The 17500-nt window shown below is 37.6% G+C and overlaps 1 protein-coding gene across 1 annotated transcript in view; it reads right to left on the bottom strand.

The window, feature by feature from the left end:
* The window catches only part of LOC136832840 (mutS protein homolog 5-like), a 99382-nt gene that overhangs the window by 20727 nt on the left and 61155 nt on the right, over nucleotides 1-17500 (bottom strand). The window contains exons 13-19 of the mRNA XM_067094495.1: nucleotides 17027-17089; nucleotides 15356-15427; nucleotides 14302-14431; nucleotides 12917-13163; nucleotides 12039-12177; nucleotides 5683-5899; nucleotides 758-907 (exon numbers count right to left, since the gene is read on the bottom strand). Coding sequence (XP_066950596.1) covers nucleotide 12177; nucleotides 12917-13163; nucleotides 14302-14431; nucleotides 15356-15427; nucleotides 17027-17089 — 513 coding nt within the window. The 3' untranslated portion in view covers nucleotides 758-907; nucleotides 5683-5899; nucleotides 12039-12176. The remainder of the gene's footprint in view (nucleotides 1-757; nucleotides 908-5682; nucleotides 5900-12038; nucleotides 12178-12916; nucleotides 13164-14301; nucleotides 14432-15355; nucleotides 15428-17026; nucleotides 17090-17500) is intronic.

Genomic DNA, 17500 nt, shown 5'->3' with positions numbered 1-17500 from the left:
GCATAGTTTAGAGCCATCCCTCACACACCACAGTTGCGCTCGTGAAAATTTATATATATATATATATATATATATATATATATATATATATATATATATATATATATATATATATATATATATTGTTAGGAAATATCAATGATGAAGCAAAAATAAAGAAAGTTCAGCTAGGTTGACCATTTAAATTCATTACAGTTTCTTGAAGAGTTATTTCAGACTACTTACTCGCATGCATGTATACCTATCTCTACAAAACCACTGTTTAAGAAATCTTGTGAATGAAAATCCGCAGGAAGCATTAATAGCATAAACAAAAACAACCTTTTTGTAATTTATCAAATTTACCTATAAATACCTTACTTTGCTTTGTATTCGCCTGAGCACTTACATAATAATTGGTGTTGCATATTTTAACTTAAAATGCATAAAAAATAAACAAACACTCTGATTTTACTGACAAGAGCACACAAATCAAAATGTAGTGTGCAACTAGAAAATTTACATAAAGGATTCTATCAGTGTTTCAAATTGGCTTAACATTAATATTGAGAAAGTTGCGATGAGTGAACCAAGTACTTACACAGTCAGCTGCAGTCGCTAAATTCGACACACCTACGAAATAAAACCTAATTATAATGTTTCAGTGGTGGAGAAAACACAATTATGCAAACCTACCTGGAAAAACTGAAAATAAAAATTATTACTGAAAGGCAGAATATTACGAAAAATTTTGGCACCTAACTAACCTGACACTTACCCTTGATAATTCCGACATGAAAGCTGACAGAGTTGAGGTAACGGAGGGTGTGGCTTGAGTGATTGTCATGATAGCATCCATAGGTTTAAGGCGAGCTCGGGCTGCAGGCACGAAACATCCGATCTGTGCCAAGATGACCAGCACACCGACCTTTGCTCAGGGATTTCAAAATTAGTATATATCATAGTTGAATAATGAAGAATAATGAGGGGTGTTAGGTCAATATAACATAACAACAGGTAAAAAATGCGCCGAAGTTTCTCCCGGTGCAATTGAGTTTTCTGTACATCGTATAATCAAGGCCACCGAAAATAGATCCATCTTTCAGTGGTCTCGGTATAATGCTGTATGAGTCGCGGCCCATGAAACTTTAACCATGGCCCAGTGATGGCCTGTCCTAAATTGTTTTAACCTTAAATAAAATAAAAACTACTGAGACTAGAGGGCTGCAATATATGTTTGATGACTGGAGGGTGGATGATCAACATACCAATTTGCAGCCCTCTAGCCTCAGGAGTTTTTAAGATCTGAGGGCAGACTGACAGACAAAGCAGGAACAATAGTTTTCTTTTAAAGAATACTAAAAATAAATTGTGTCTTATGTAAGATACTAAAGTACGTGTAAATAATCTGATAAAAAATTTTATCAAATCCTATTTCATTACATCTTTTGCATGGGTTTTTGATTGGAAAGAATCCTTAATACGAGGAGATGAGTGGAATAAGAGTGAGGGCAGACTTATTTGTTTATGAATCATAAACTTTCATGTTCTTCAGGCTGTAACTTGTGGTAGTTTTTTATTTATTATTGCACTAGTTGTATAGATTAGTACTGTGCAGACTTTTGCACTGTGAGACCTGATGACATATTCTCTAGCATCAAATACTATGCAAAATTCAGGTATGTCAGTGTTGTAGCTGTGTGAATACACTATCAACACTTACTACTTTTACCAATTTAATCAGTTCTTCTTTGGAGGGGTGGGTAGAGCTTTTGACTGGCACGCTGTTGGCCAGCGTTCGACTCTCCGAGCCGCCAGTGAAGAATTAGAGGAATTTATTTCTGGTGATAGAAATTAATTTCTCGTCATAATGTGGTTCGGATTCCACAATAAGCTGTAGGTCCCGTTGCTAGGTAACCAGTTGGTTCTTAGCCATGTAAAAATAAATCTAATCCTTCGGGCCAGCCCTAGGAGAGCTGTTAATCAGCTCAGTGGTCTGGTTAAACTAAGATATACTTAACTTAACCAATTTTAATTGAAGCAGACAATCTTGGAAAGGGGTGGGGCGGGGGGATGACATATGTTGGAAGGGTGCATGGACTAAAAAATTGTGAGAACCACTGTGTTAAGGTAAGATTACATACCTCTTGGGAATAAGGGCAGTACCAAGCCTGATGGCATATACATGAAGTTGATCAGAGTTGAGGCCAAACACTAAGGTGTCTCTCAGTGTTTCCTCTGGCTGCTCTCCTGTATCAACCATCTTCAAAGAGCAGTCTCGTCATGGTAACAAACGGCAGCATGTCATCCTGTGCCATGTATCAGCTTAAATCTGGCATCAAGCCAATTATTCTGTGGCCTAGTAAAGGCTTCTAGTTTCTTAAGTGAGAGTGACTGTGTTGTATATCTCCAAGTCTCCATCACCAATCCAAAAGATTAGCATTATGACTCTTTTGGCTTTCTCTGTATCAGACAGTGGACCATAGGGATGAGCTCACATTTCTGCTTAACAACTTGAACTTCTGTGGACATCTTCGGGGTGGTTTGACTAAAGTTGTGAATCTTGTCTTGTAAAGTAGTTCAAATTAGAGAGAGATGATATATCTTTCAAAGTAATCTGTCATATCGAGCTAATGTATTCATAGTGTTGATGCACATCCCATTGTCACATCCTCAATGTTAAGGTCAGATAAATCTTGCAGCAATGTAGCTCCTTAGTCTGGCACTATATCTATGCTCTCGTTGTAGTGGCTGAATGATGACGGAGATACTACAGCTCCATTGCTTTGTTTTTATTATAGTATTCACACTAAGCTACTAAGCATTTCAAGCCTGTTGTCACATATGTTTTCTTGAATATATTTTCATATATCAGCTGTATCTTCTTGACATTTTGGCACAGCATGTTTTAGACTCCCGGTAATTTTGGGCATTACCATGAAGTAACAGAATTTATTGATTAAGGCAATTTACTTCTGAAGTTTTTCAATTTCCTCAACATTCGTTATAGATATCCGAACACCTGTCCTTGGCTTAGTTAAAGAGTTAGGAAAGAACCCCCGCCCACTCGTTTCTCTCTGTCTTAAACTTATGAATGGAGGAGTGTACTACGACAGAGTCAGTTTGAGCCTAGCAATCTGTGGTCACAATCCCCCCGCCTGCTGTACATGGATGAGAATGACAATATTTGATATGGTGATGACCACACTCACTATGGTGTGTGTGTGTGTGTGTGTATATATATATATATATATATATATATATATATATATATATATATATATATATATATATATATATATATATATATATATATATATATATATATGGTCTCTTCATGTGGCTGCTACTCTGGTCGAATGCCATCATGGCAAATATCACAATGGATGGATAGTTGTATCCTCTCAGTTCTTTACGGTTTTGACATTCCATTATAATCCATGTTTGTTACCTTGACGACTCCTTTCCATTACACTTGTAGGAAGACGACAAAGTTGTTGGTATTGAGGAAGGGGTACTGGCTAAGAGCCTCTCAGAAAACCTAGTCTGAAGTCTGGGACCACATTTTTCGTGGTAACTTTGACGTTTTCATTCCTGCATTTGTGTCATGTACCTCTTTCTGTATTTGTACAATTGTGCTGAATAGCTTTTTTTTCCTAATCTGACTTTTCATTGTCTTGTTTTTAAAGTTTCTATGTATACTTCTGCTTTGTTTTCTCTTCTTCCTTACCTTTAAATAACAAATAAGAAACATTATATATATATATATATATATATATATATATATATATATATATATATATATATATATATATATATATATATATTTATATATATTGTCAGGTTTTCTGATGGTTTGTTTTGTTTTCAAACTACATTGTTTGAATTGTTCACCTGTTCTCCGGTATTTTGTGTTTGGGGGGGGCGAGGTGTCGTTCGTCTTTTTTTTTTTTTTTGAAGGCAGTCAAATTTCAGGCAGCACATCGTCTAGTTTTCAAAGGAGAACACAGCAGCGGTGGTTTTCAAGTATCACCTTGTGGTTGGTAATAGCAGTAGCAGCAGAGGTTGTTTGCCAATGATGGTTTTGCACAGCAGCCAGCGATGGTTTTCTATGGACAGCAGAGGAGGACCTTGACCTAGTTCCCAAGGAGATGGTATCGGCATGGAAGTGTGCGATGGTGGCTCCTGAGGATTTTGTTCCCAAAGAGGAGTGGCTCCTGAGGTGGCTCCTGAGGATTTTGTTCCTGATTTCCCAAAGAGGGTGGCTCCTGAGGATTTTGTTCCCAAAGAGGAGTGGCTCCTGAAGATTTTGTTCCCAAAGAGGAGTGGCTCCTGAGGATTTTGTTCCTGAAGAGGAGTGGGAGACTCGTGTGTAGTCCCCAGTTTTTTCAGGTGTTCTTCTGTGGCAGCTGAGAAGCTGTGGTCGGCATGGAAGTGTTCGAAAGTCGTCCTCGTGGTTCTTAAAGTGTCTGTCTCTCCGTGCATCTCAAGAGTGGATCTTTTGCAATTCTTATGGTTGTCATTAATATATGACAAGGTTATTATTATGATCATGAATATTTGATGGTTATGGTTGTCATTAATATATGACAAGGTTATTATGTGTTTGAGTGAGTATGAATCCTGGTTATTTATGATTATTATTGTTGGTGAAGCAAGTGTGGCTCATGTTATTATTGTGTAATGTTATGTATATCTATTATTATTGACTGTTTTACTGCTGCTTTGAATTTTTTTTATTTAAGGGTTATTATTGTGCAATGTTATGTTTGCCTATGATTATTGACTGTTTTACTGCTGCTGGGAATTTTTGTTATTTAAAGGTTATCGAGCCATTTTGTTGTGCTATTTGAAGTTATCGATTATTATTTTTGATGTTTTGCTGTGCTGTCTGAATCTGGGCTCACTTGTACATTTTTGTAATATAGTAGATAATGATAATAAATTAAGGTTTAAGGTAATTTGAGTATTTTCTTTGGCACCCTTCTCCTTGAGATTGTCACAGTCCTTCAGACCTCTCCTAGTCCCCAATACTTAAAATCTTATTTTTAAAGAACCTGACGGCCACACAGAAACAGGGTTCGTTACTATTATATATATATATATATATATATATATATATATATATATATATATATATATATATATATATATATATATATATATATATATATATGTATATACATATATAATATATACATACATATATGTGTGTGCGCGTGCATGTATGGACGTATGTATGTATATAAGTGTGTGTAAGTGAATGCACGCACATACACATGTTCAGTTAGTCAAATATTTAATTGCACTTACTCGCCAATATAATAACTGTTTAGTTTCAAAACTGGCCTGTCCCATCATAAGAAGCAGCACGATTCCACTTGTGAGTTCCCCATTCGAGGACAGAGTCATTCCTTGTAAGGTAATCTATCCTAATCCTTCGGGCCAGCCCTATGAGAGCTGAGGGTCAGCTCAGTGGTCTGGTTAAACTATTTTAATAATAATAATGTTCCTACATTAGCTTCCCTATTTTCAGAAATACTAATAATGGCTGTAGCCCACAGATAGTCCAGTCGTTAGAGAAACTTTTCTCGTCATACACTGAGTACAACTGCTATGTAATCTCTTTATCCTATTGAAAATTATTATATTAATGTCATGGGTATTATTGTGATGCACAGTACATTTTCCACGATGTCTTACCTGCTTGAGGTAAACAGTCTTTCCGCTTGCATTGGGGCCAGTAATCAGTGTAACGCACCGGTTAGGGGGGCAGCTCCTGATGGGGTTGGCGACGAAGGTGGGAGTGCAAAGCTCATACAGAGGGTGACGAGCTTCCGTCATCTCCAGGACAGGGTCGGTAGTCAGCTCAGGCTTCACCCATCCGAACTCGCGGGACACAGTAGCGAAGGCCAGTAAACTGCAAAGGTTACAGCAGGAGCGATGGTTAGTGTTACTTGCTCAGTCTAGACAGATTATAGAATAGAATATAGAATTTTGGCCAATGGCCAAGCACTGGGACCTGTTAGGTCATTCAGCACCGAAAGGGAAATTGAAGGTAGGAAAGTTTGAAAGGTGTAACAGGAGGAAAACCTCGCAGTTGCACTCGGAAATAGTCGTTAGGAGAGAGTGGAAAGTAAGAGGAAAAAAAGAGAATATGAACTGAGGTACAGTAAAAGGAATGAAATGGGTTGCAGCTAGGGGCAACAGGGACGCTGCAAAGAACCCTAAGTAATGCTTACAGTACACCGTATGAGGTGCACTGACGGCACTAGCCCCCTACGGGGTAGACAGATTATATTGAAGTGTAAAGCTGTTTCTGCTTCATCTTCAGTGCTGAGGTCGAGTCCTATCACTTCCGAGTTCGAGACCAGTGTTTGAATCTGTGTCGGAGTCGGCCCTATTCGCTCGAAGCCCAACTTTTAGATCTTCAGTATAAGTAATCAATCAGTATGAGAATCATTCCTGAGAATAAATCAAATAAATAAACGTAGCTACTTTGGCTTGTTATCAATGCGTCACCTACTCCAAGGTGCTAGTACTAAACACCGTATGGTAACTGTAAAGTAGACGGCCGCACGAAGATATCGTTTATTAATATAATTTGTCGGCCACACCATATAGAAATGGGTGTATACTCGTGTAATACTTTGATCCCCAAGGGGCTAGTATTAAATATGGAGTCCCAAGAAGCTTCCGCCATGTTTAGTACTAGCGCCTCGGAGTAGGTGACGCATAGATAACAAGCCAAAATAGCACCAAATAATCAAATGTCTGCATGCAATGGAAGTTACCGAAATTTATCCGAGTGTTTGAATAATCATACGGAACAGATTGTATAGCTTTGTCCATTCTTCATTCCTCATCCTAACAACCAAAAGGTTACTGTTAATGTATTAGTGTTTATTATTGCTCGATATGTGAAAGTGCTTGAAATGATATACAATTTAGACAAGCCATTGCTTTCATTGTACAATTGTTCCACAGCCAGTGCTGAGTTCTGGTTTCAGCTATGTGGTTTTAGGAGGTTTTAGCTGCTTGAATAATCAACATACATGAAGACAAAGCTGGGGAAAATAAGAAACTACTGTATATTATTAAGACCCGAGAGTCATTTGCAATCCTTTTTTTTTTTAACAGTACTACGATTTGTAGAATTTGTAGACTGTGCACAACTCTTGTGATTGTAAGGTCATAAAATAAACTCACAGCGAGTTGTTACTGATAATGCTAAACACGTTTTGAAAATACTAGAGAAAAATGCAATAACACACGGACCTTTTGTGTTTAGCGTACTGGACACTAGCAACTTTTTACGATGCAAAATTAATCTCCTCAAAACCGATATGATAAAGGTACTGTTTTCACCTTCTTGAAACATACAGACGTAAACTGGGACAACTGACAACATTTTTAGTTGTATCCATGATCTTGAGTTTAAGTTCCTTTGTTCAGTTTTTAAATGGCATTCTAGATGCGATTTCAACCTGGAAAATAATAGTAATATGTAATTGTAATAACCACCATGGTTCATCAAATGGAAAGTTGAACCCCTTTAGTAACAATGTGTCAGATGTAAAGACCTCGAGACCTCCAACTCTGACGAAGTTATTGAATGGCAGAACAACATATTTGGACATTCAGCTATTTAAGTCAAGTTCTGGTCAATATCAATGAGAAATTTGCAAGTTTACAAATGGTTGCTTCTACAGTTTGCGAGCGAAAAGTAGTTAAAATGTGTCGCTTTCCAAATTGGCAGATGGTTCAAGTCGATCTGTCGTTCTGGTGTGCACCTATCTTTCTCTCATCCCCTGTCTTAGATCGGGTGGTATACCTGTTGTATTCATTACTGTTCGTTGCTAAGTTTTATTGACATAATCTAACCTTGTTATTCTTCTTTGGATCAGTCATCTCCCTCTCTTTGTTGTTCTTTGAAGATTTAAGCGTAGAAGAAAATCGTGCTTCTTTAAATTGTACATTAATGTCTGGGTTTTGTGTACTGACACAGTTCCTGCTATAAAAGAAGTCAATTAAACCTCGGTATGACGGTGATGCTTTTGGTCCGGGCAATCAGCTGAGTTCCAGGCAGCAGCCAGTTGTGATTTTCACGATACTGTTGGAGTGGAGCACCTTCATATTTACAGAACCTTCATTTGTATACTGTAGACATCTTAAGAGCTGGGGTGGTTTTTTGAATAACATACATTCTCTTCGATTCAATTCGATCACATATTGAAAATACTTGTTTTTCATGAATAGTGGTGGTTTGGATCTTGAATTTTCCCGTTTTCCTGGGGATGAACACTTCTGCTTGGCTGCTTAGAAAACCATTATTGGCCAAACGTTGCCAGATCCTGTTAAGGAGTTGGGCCTCATGACAGGAAATATGTTAAGATTTCGGGAGTGGTAGGAGAGTAGCTTTTGGGGATCTTTCCTAGATAGTGACCCCTAGCAAAGTTCTGGGGTCGTTATCTAGGCTAATATTTCGGGGTATTGTCTTTATGATATTTACAGTCTTTTGTTTATGTTTCTACGGTAATCCCCAACGGGCTTGTACTAAACACGCCACAAAGGGTTAAAACCCTTGGGGTTCACTATCTAGGAAAGATCCGCTTTTGAGGACAAGGATCTTTTGGGGATGAATTAACTAGTAAAGCCACAGGGATTAAGTGGAGAGCTCTATGGGGCTTACCATTACACATTTCACACGTGGTTCTATTACCTCAGCTATAACGGTATTACTGTATATTTGATTCAGTTTGGCCCATGTCGGCCGGATTTAGCAAAATGTAATCCGTAGATTTTTATGAATATTTCACCAAAGGTGGCCTCGTGACTGCAAACAAATGATTAGGTTATGTGAAGAGATAGGAATATAACTTTGAGTTTTGGATTTCTGAGCATCAGCGGAGTTTTGCAGTTCCAAGACACGCTTGTTTTAAAGGAAACTCATCGCCATGGGCGTTCTGAGAACTTCTGCTTCAGTCGAAGGATTTAAAGCACCTAGAAGTCTTTTTCTGGTTATGAGATACTCATTTTCCCCAATTTTATAAAAAAAAAAAAATCAATATGCTTGCTTAATCAGATTCTCTCTTAATGCATACGGCACTATAAACTATGACTGTCTACTTCTTAAACTGTCTTCATGAGGTAGACTTAGATTCCTCCCCAAGTTTTTGCTTTTTTTTGGCATTGATATTTTCCTTCTCTTTCCTGGTATTTCACCAGGTCGTCAGAACTCATTCTCCATTTCACTGGTGGGCACCATAGATTCAGCAAAGCAGATTCTCATATCACTTGCCTTTCTTCTTTTCATTTTAAGTACATGAGTTATTTCTTCTTTAGGAGAATGATCTTTGCCTACTCGTGCTTACATAAGGCTGGTTCAATTTTACAACATTGACAGTTGTTTGCCTCATCACTCGTTGGTAAAGACTAGGACGTGGCTGAAGCCATTAAAAGTCTGTGCTGTTCTCAACCCCGAAGGTTTAGGCTTTCCTTTCAACATGAGTGAAGAAAGAAAGGAAATCCGACAGAAGAATAAAATAGCTGATCAGTAATTCATTAACACTGAAACAACATTTATCTTCAACTCAAACTGTTCTATTGAGAGATTGTACACTGAATTATATATATATATATATATATATATATATATATATATATATATATATATATATATATATATATATATATGTGTGTGTGTATGTATATATATATATATATATATATATATATATATATATATATATATATACATATATATATATATATATATATACAAATATATATATATATATATAAATATAAAATACCACGAAGGAAACGGAAACACTGGAGTGCTGCGAGGCCTTTCGACACTAGTCCTTTACTTAGCAGACTGAAGAAATATTAGAAAAATGTTCAAGAATGACCTAAAAGATAAAATCACTGACTTAATTACAAGGTAGCCACTTGATATATATTTTCTATATATCCGTATGTTTAATATAATAAAAAAAAAATTTTATTTGTAAAAATGTTCATCTTGCAAAAGTTATTGTTTACAAAAAAGAGAATTATTGTGTTGTACTAAAAAAAAAAATAAATTTTAGGTGGTCAGTAACGAACCTGTATAATCTTTTAATTGTCCTGTCCCTGCTCCTGAACGGTTGATCCTAATCCTTTGTAAAAACCTCTTAAATATTTAATCCTGTTTTGGCAGTTCTACTAATTCTTCAATTGTGGTGGATTCCAGGTACATATGGTTCCTTTATAATCACCATCTGTCATTTATATGAGCTTTCTTTGTAAACATACTTTTAAATTTCTTCAGTCTGCTAAGTAAAGGACTAGTGTCGAAAGGCCTCGCAGCACTCCAGTGTTTCCGTTTCCTTCGTGGATTTTATCTTTATTTATATATTTATCACGTTCCATATTTTCGTGATTCAGTTATACATATACAAATATATATATATACAAATATTATACTGTTCGACCTCTCTTCCTTGATTTAGTAGAAATATAACCAAAAAACAAAGAAAAGAAAACACAAAAAAGCTTTCTCTGTGTAAAGCAGTTGAGGGAGGGAAGCCAGAGACCTGGCTGTTGTGTTTCAAAACACCAACCGTCGTCGACAGATTTGAAGTTTAGTTTAGGGACCTATTCAACAGGGTAGGTTTTACTTGGGCCACCTTTAGTTAGGGTATACCTTAAGCTCACTTTGCTATGACCCTCGTACTGGCGAGTTTTTTGTCATTTTTCAGGCTACCTGCAGGCCATTAAGTGGGAGGAGTCTTACAAGCAAACACCCATGCACTTTGACCTAGCTCAGGAGTCCATTACCCTGGGGTGAGAGCACAAGCACAGTCTTTCTCTCTCTCAGCCTTCTCCCTTTGTTCTTTACCCCTCTTGTGGAACAGCAGGGGAAATTGCCCTTTTTCAATGGACCAGGGCTTCTGATGCAACTGATCACTGCATTATCTATTCTAAGGTGCGTCTGAAGATGGCAATTACTCCCAGGTCCTCCCTTTAGACCTCCCCCTTATTTCCTGTATCAAGTTTCTCTCTTAAACAGTCACTGAATAAGGAAATCCTAGAAAAACCATATCCCATTTATGAGGTCAGTTATATGAAGTACAATTATTGTTGTTTAGTGAGATTGCATAAATTGTCCTCCATGATGTTAATGTAATATCTTGGATTTAAGATACATCCCTTGCAGTCAATTAATGATAAGTGAGAGGTCCTGGAATTCACGTGTTATCTGGATACATCTCTTCCAGAATCGGGCATGCCTTGGAACCTGGTCATAACCTTGTTTGGGGAAGGATTAGTAATAATATACTCGATTCCGGCACTTAGGATTGCTTACAATAGCATCACAAGAGTTTTCTCAGCTGTTGCATCATCCCCTAACGTATGCTGAAATATCACGTGTCCGAAATGGGGCAAAGTTAGAGCTGTTATTAGCTCCCGTAAGATTGTTTATTTCATTCACTTTTTTTGTTGAACTAGATGGTTGAGCAATGTGGTTTATTTAATTCATGTGTTCAGAATAAATCAATATATTCAGTAACCTAGTTTCAACTGGCGACCAAATCTAATTAAGTTAATTATCTGTCTTTTTTGGTAACTTTTAGCCTTAATTGATAGGATTACGTGGGTCTCAGGTAAAGCAAGGCTATATAAATCACAGTAATTAATAATTAAACTCATCAGCCGAATGACCCATGTAACAATATATACATATATAAATATAAATATTGCATATATATACATATAATTATATATATATAAATTGAACACCAACACGAAACAGGCAGTCAAAAAAGAAATAAAACAATATTTCTATATCTTCAGGGATTGCTTAGACAGTGATGTGTGTAAACTGCCTTAATAATAGTAACTTTAACAAGTAACTTGAACATCACAAACTTTATGAATAAGTTCCCTGACGAAGTCTCCTTTTGTGGGTACCACAGGAGTTACTGTCTTGCTAACAGAGGGCACTAAACTTGAACGTGAATCTTTAATCACCTCATGCAAAATGAAGAACCATTCTCAAACGAGCAACATACCAGTCCAGCATGAGTATGTTGCCCACGAGAGACGTGAAGGTCTGCGCTTGCCGGGTGAGCGACTCCACCAGCCTCATCATGATTCGAGTTTCGTGGTTGGCGATGTCCACCTGGATGTCCCCCAGCTCGCGATCCATCTCTGCAAAGAATTAAATTGAACTGAATGTAGAATTTAGGCCAAAGGCCAGGCACTGGGACCTATGAGGTCATTCAGCGCTGAAATGGAAATTGGCAGCAAAAGGTTTGAAGGGTGTTAACGGGAGGAAAACCTCGCAGTTGCACTATGAATCGATTGTTCGGAGAGGGTGGAAAGTAAGATGGAAGAAAGACGAGAACCTCAAGTAATGGCTACAGTGCACCGCATGAGGTGCACTGACGGCACTACCTCCTACGGGGATCTCTGAAAAGAAGTGGCGCTTCAACTTCCTCATACACCATCACCTATGTGGTTTCTATCTATGTTGCCTGGGAATTAGTTTAACCTATCTATGTTGATGATTAAGTGACTTCAGCTGTTGCTATTAACAGATGTTATCGAACTTTGAAACTTGGAAAAACACAAACTGGAGAACAGAATATTTAAAATATGCACTTACAGTGGCGGAGCGTCATGCGCCTTCTTTGGTGTCTCCACACTGAAGAGGGAGCATGACGCCCCGGAACTGTATGTGGATTTTTCAAATGTATTTGTTCTCCAATTTGTGGTTTTTTCAAACTTCACCTATTGATTTGGGACTCACTTTCGGAGAAAAAAAACTTAGCCGAGCAGTATACACTCGTGTGTGTGTGTGTATGCCTGACTTAAAACAAAACAGGGTCTATCCACCTTCATGTCAAAACGTCGGCCCCACATAATTCCAGTAATGCTTGTGACTTACCACAGCAGGTGAAACTTTTGTAGAGTATCAGGTCCGCTGTCCGGAAACATAAACTCAAGTCCAGGTAAGTTGTAATCGCGTGCAGGTAGGATCTCATTAAGCTCAGGTGAAGGAGGGAACGCCAAGAGGTAGCCCACGTGGGGCAGGTAAATGATACTGCAAGATTCGACTTCCTGGGGAAGGCGTGCCAACTCTATTTCGGCGACCCGCTGCATGAGTTCGCCTAATCCGCTGAATCGGCGCTTCTCTGTCGAAGAGGAAAGGTTGGCAATCCTGGTGAGGTTTCATTGATTCATTACTACATTTCGAAAAGATTTATAAATTGCATCTAACTGGGGTGTCAAACGTTGTCTTCTTTGACTAGTGGCTGTCTTTGTCACAGACTTGAAAAATGCACAAGACAGAACTTATTTATTGTTCATAGTTAGGACGAAACTCGGAAGTCAGGAAAGAAAAAGATAATGAAGATTATGATTATGATGATGATGATTATTATTATTATTGTACACCTACTTTTTTTATGAAATAACCACGAAGGCCATGAATCTGACTACCAAACTTCAGCATAATAGAAAGCCCATATTTAAGGAAGGTAAAAAAGAGCAGAGATGAAGATGAAAGGCAATGGAAGAAAATATAGCGAATAAAAATAAATAAAGCATCTAATCAATAGCAATAGATAAAAATAAACAGAAAATATACGTCATTTTAATAATTGAAAACAAACAACTGGTAAAGGAAAATGCGAAAGTTGACCTTGAAACGGAAATTCATCCCAAATGCTGCGGGAGACCGTCATACGGGGGCAATAGCCTGATAGCCCCGTGGTGTAAGATTTAGTTGCATGTAAAAATTATGGCAAACATGTTTTCTCATCTTAATAACTTTGAGTCCATCGTGTAAAACACGTGAGCACGAAAACTGGCATTCTGCAATATGTAATCGCACAAGTGATGTATTACCTAACTGAATGACTTGTAAGTTACCCTAGCATAGACTGATGTCATTGCAGTCGGGTATATTCATGGGTGACCGGTAAAAAAGTCACAGGAAAAAAGTCACAATTTTGACTAGGAACAAAAGTCACAGAAGAAAGTCACGTTAATTTATGATGGCTGGTAATAATACAGCCATGGGAAATTTCACAGTATTTCTTGGGGGTCATTATCTTTACGATATTTACAGTCTTTTGTTTGTTTTAACAGTAATCCCCAAAAGCTTTTACTAAACACGCCGCAAAGGTGGATACGTACCGGGTTAAAACCCATGGGGGTCACTATCTAGGAAAGATTAGTGTGACTTTTTTTTCTGTGACTTTTTTTTTTTTACCTGGATTCATATTTATGTAGAACTGGAAAATTTTAAAGAGGAGTCTGTCAACTTACTTTCATCCAGTTCTGTATCGACTCCTGGTCTGACTACAAATCTGGCTTCTCTTTCCGACTGCTCAATGTCCAAGATGCGCTGGATGAGAAAACATGCGTGGTACAGCCCCTCTGCCACGCACTCGCTGGTCTGGGAACGAACGAAAAACAATTTGTTCTAAAACTGACTTCTCTTTATTTGCATATTTTTGTCTACGTATCTGCTGATCTTTATGACGGGACACTGTCCTTTTTCCCATCCCGTTGAAAGTTGAAACAGTTACATTTTTACCTTTTGAGCTATTCAAAGTACGTAGGGATACCAAACAAAAATATCTCTGATCTTGAAAATCTATGACTGGATTACAACTAAACTTGTAACTGGGTCTGCCCCTCTGCTACTCTCCCATAGGCTTTCATTTTCACTTGACTGTAATTATAAATTGACGTTCCATTTTCACTCGGCTGAGAAACTCTTTTGCATCGTACGTAAGCTTGTACTAAAGTAACTTCATATTTTCAGCATTTGTGAAAAAAATCGCAGAATCTGTCTTTCCCATGACGCTTCAGCAAACAGTCACAACCAAGACAGGGTAGTTGTTATGACGCTGAACTTGACTCTCCTTACCTTACATGCAAGAAGAGTTTCTTCATTTTACCACTAATTTTGGCTTTAAGGTTTTCAGAACACATGCAACATGTACAGTATGTAAACGGATCAGATGTGTGAACTTTCCGCCCTTACATACTTTCTCTTGTGGACATAATGCTATGGCAACGCTCAAACTGTAATTACTTTATAGTAGTTGCTACTGCCCTTTGCCTCAGAGAAACCCAGACTTAAGTATCACTTAGTATTATTGAACGATAATGATATCCATTTAAACCACAATAATTGCGTTATCAACACTGTATTATAGAATTACTCATTGGAGTCCATTTGTTTTTATTAGTAATATATCTTTCCTTTTATGAGTGTTCTGTTGTGACAGGCAGAGGACCAGAAGTGTTTCGAAACGCCTGAAAACTCCCCGAAATTGCCCAGCAAAATGATGGAATAATATTTCTTTCTTACCTGCTTGAAAACTGGAATATCTTTATCCTGGTCCTGGCACAGTTCACCTATGAGGATGGCGTTGAAGAGAGACTGTAAAGGGGAATAGATATGGATCGTTATAAGATTCATATTGGAAGTGAAGAAAATAATATCAGCGCCTAATGCAACAGTTCAGTCTCAGAAATGACTTGGCATTCTTCACAAAACTGCACTTCCCCTTCCGATAATGATCGTTTTAACAAGGAAGACCACTGCACATTAATACAATAAACATTAAACTGAAAATTTCATGTAGAATTTTGACCTTATTTTATATGTGCTCGTACTGTAGTCTTTGGTTTTTGTTAGAGTTTAGTAATAAGATAATAAAAAAATCTATGCAGATGTACAACAAAAGGACTGAATACTAAATAAGGTTTATAGTAAAAGGATGGTGAATGCTAAAAAAGGGTTTATAGTACAAGTCTTGCGAATCAAGAAGGGAAGCCATGCTGTCAAATGAAAAGTTCCCGAACTGAAAAACAAAAAAGGTCCAAGGCTTTACAAGTGATCATAGGAATCCAGTATGGTAATTCAAAGTAAACTTTCAAAAATACCTTACGCAGCTTTGTCTTCTGAATATTTCTTACTTTCAGTTTGAAACCTAACCAGTCGGTAAGCGAGGATCATTCTGGCTTAATGTCTCATGCGAAGTAAGCTCTGCTATTTTCTTTGTTGACTTTATTTAGAATCCCGCGATGACGTCATGCCAACAGATGGCGCTAGTATGTGTTTCGTTTGCAGGTGACAGAGAATTGCATTCAAAAACTTAACTGAAATCTATTTTAACATAACACGTGATGAGACAATGGGTATATATACTTCTTAAGGAAACGCAATCTTAAAAATATGCTTACGTTTAAGCAGACCTGAAAGCTTCTAAGGGTTACAAGAATTTACCAATACATAAAATAAACGTTGCTTAATATATAATGTACAAATATCTAAACTTCCAGAAGTTATAAAACGTTAGCAAATGCATGAAATAAATCCTGTAGGTTGCCTTATCTTCACAAACAGGTAAATTATTTTTCCCAGTTACACTGCAGATATCGACATACATACTTTCTTCATGTTAAAGGACTTTATATGCTAGTATATATTCTGTAAGCTATATGAGTGTGTTGAGTGATGAAACCTCAGTTAAATTTTCTGTTAACATTTACTGATTAACAAAAGGAGTTGCATATCCTTCCAAATGTGGCGTAAGATTGATCAACAAATAAAAGAATCATCGCGGCCCTCGATCTAAATGTTAACGAAGTAGTTTTGACCTAAAGTCAACCCCTCTATCACGGTCTTTGGCGTCGTTACGCAATTTGGACTCATAAATAAACCAGAGAACGTGACCCTCGATGTTGTCATTCTATTTTCACTTAAAAAAAAAAAAGACACAAGTCTCAATATTGTTGCGCCATTTTAACCTTTGAATAAACCAAACAACACAACCCTTGATATCGTTACCAAATTGACCTAAACAAATCGCATTGTTGCACCGTTTTGACCTACAAATATATAAATAAATATTATTTTATTTCTTTATTTATCGCATTTATTTCTGGTGCGAAGACGCGTAGCAAGAGAGGACGCGCCACGGCCGCAGAATGCCACGACGGGAACATGACTGAGCGAGAGAGAAGTCGTACTTACGTTGTAAAGCACCTTCCAGTCGCGCACGTTGAGCTGCCCCTGGTGCAATCGATTCATGACGTGCTGTGAAAGCGAAAGCAGAATGATTCATCCAGTACCAGCCAGAGGAGGAGGAATGGGTGCATGACGCAGTCGTGGAATGCTGCCTCGTAAGGGTGATTCCCACTGCATCACAGCAAAGTTAGAGTGTGGTTGTTTTATCTAATGTGCAATCTCGATTCTTCCTACATTTTCTTGAACTTATTTTGAACTCCTCTGCCCATTTCTTGTGACCTTGAAAACTGCATTGATTGCGCGCGCCGAATAGCCCTGACGGGCTCCACATTTACTTTATGTACAGATTTTAATGAAACATTCATCATATTGCATTTCCAGATTTATACTTTTACTCGAAAGAAAACTGTACATCGGTTGATTATCTACAGTGGGAGTCCCAGTGGTTCTCTACTCGACTGTATTAGGTGAAATCAGCCA

Source organism: Macrobrachium rosenbergii, chromosome 50, assembly GCF_040412425.1.
Source record: "Macrobrachium rosenbergii isolate ZJJX-2024 chromosome 50, ASM4041242v1, whole genome shotgun sequence".
NCBI classification, from domain to species: Eukaryota; Metazoa; Arthropoda; class Malacostraca; order Decapoda; family Palaemonidae; genus Macrobrachium; species Macrobrachium rosenbergii.
This window is presented reverse-complemented; position numbering and strand designations above follow the sequence as displayed.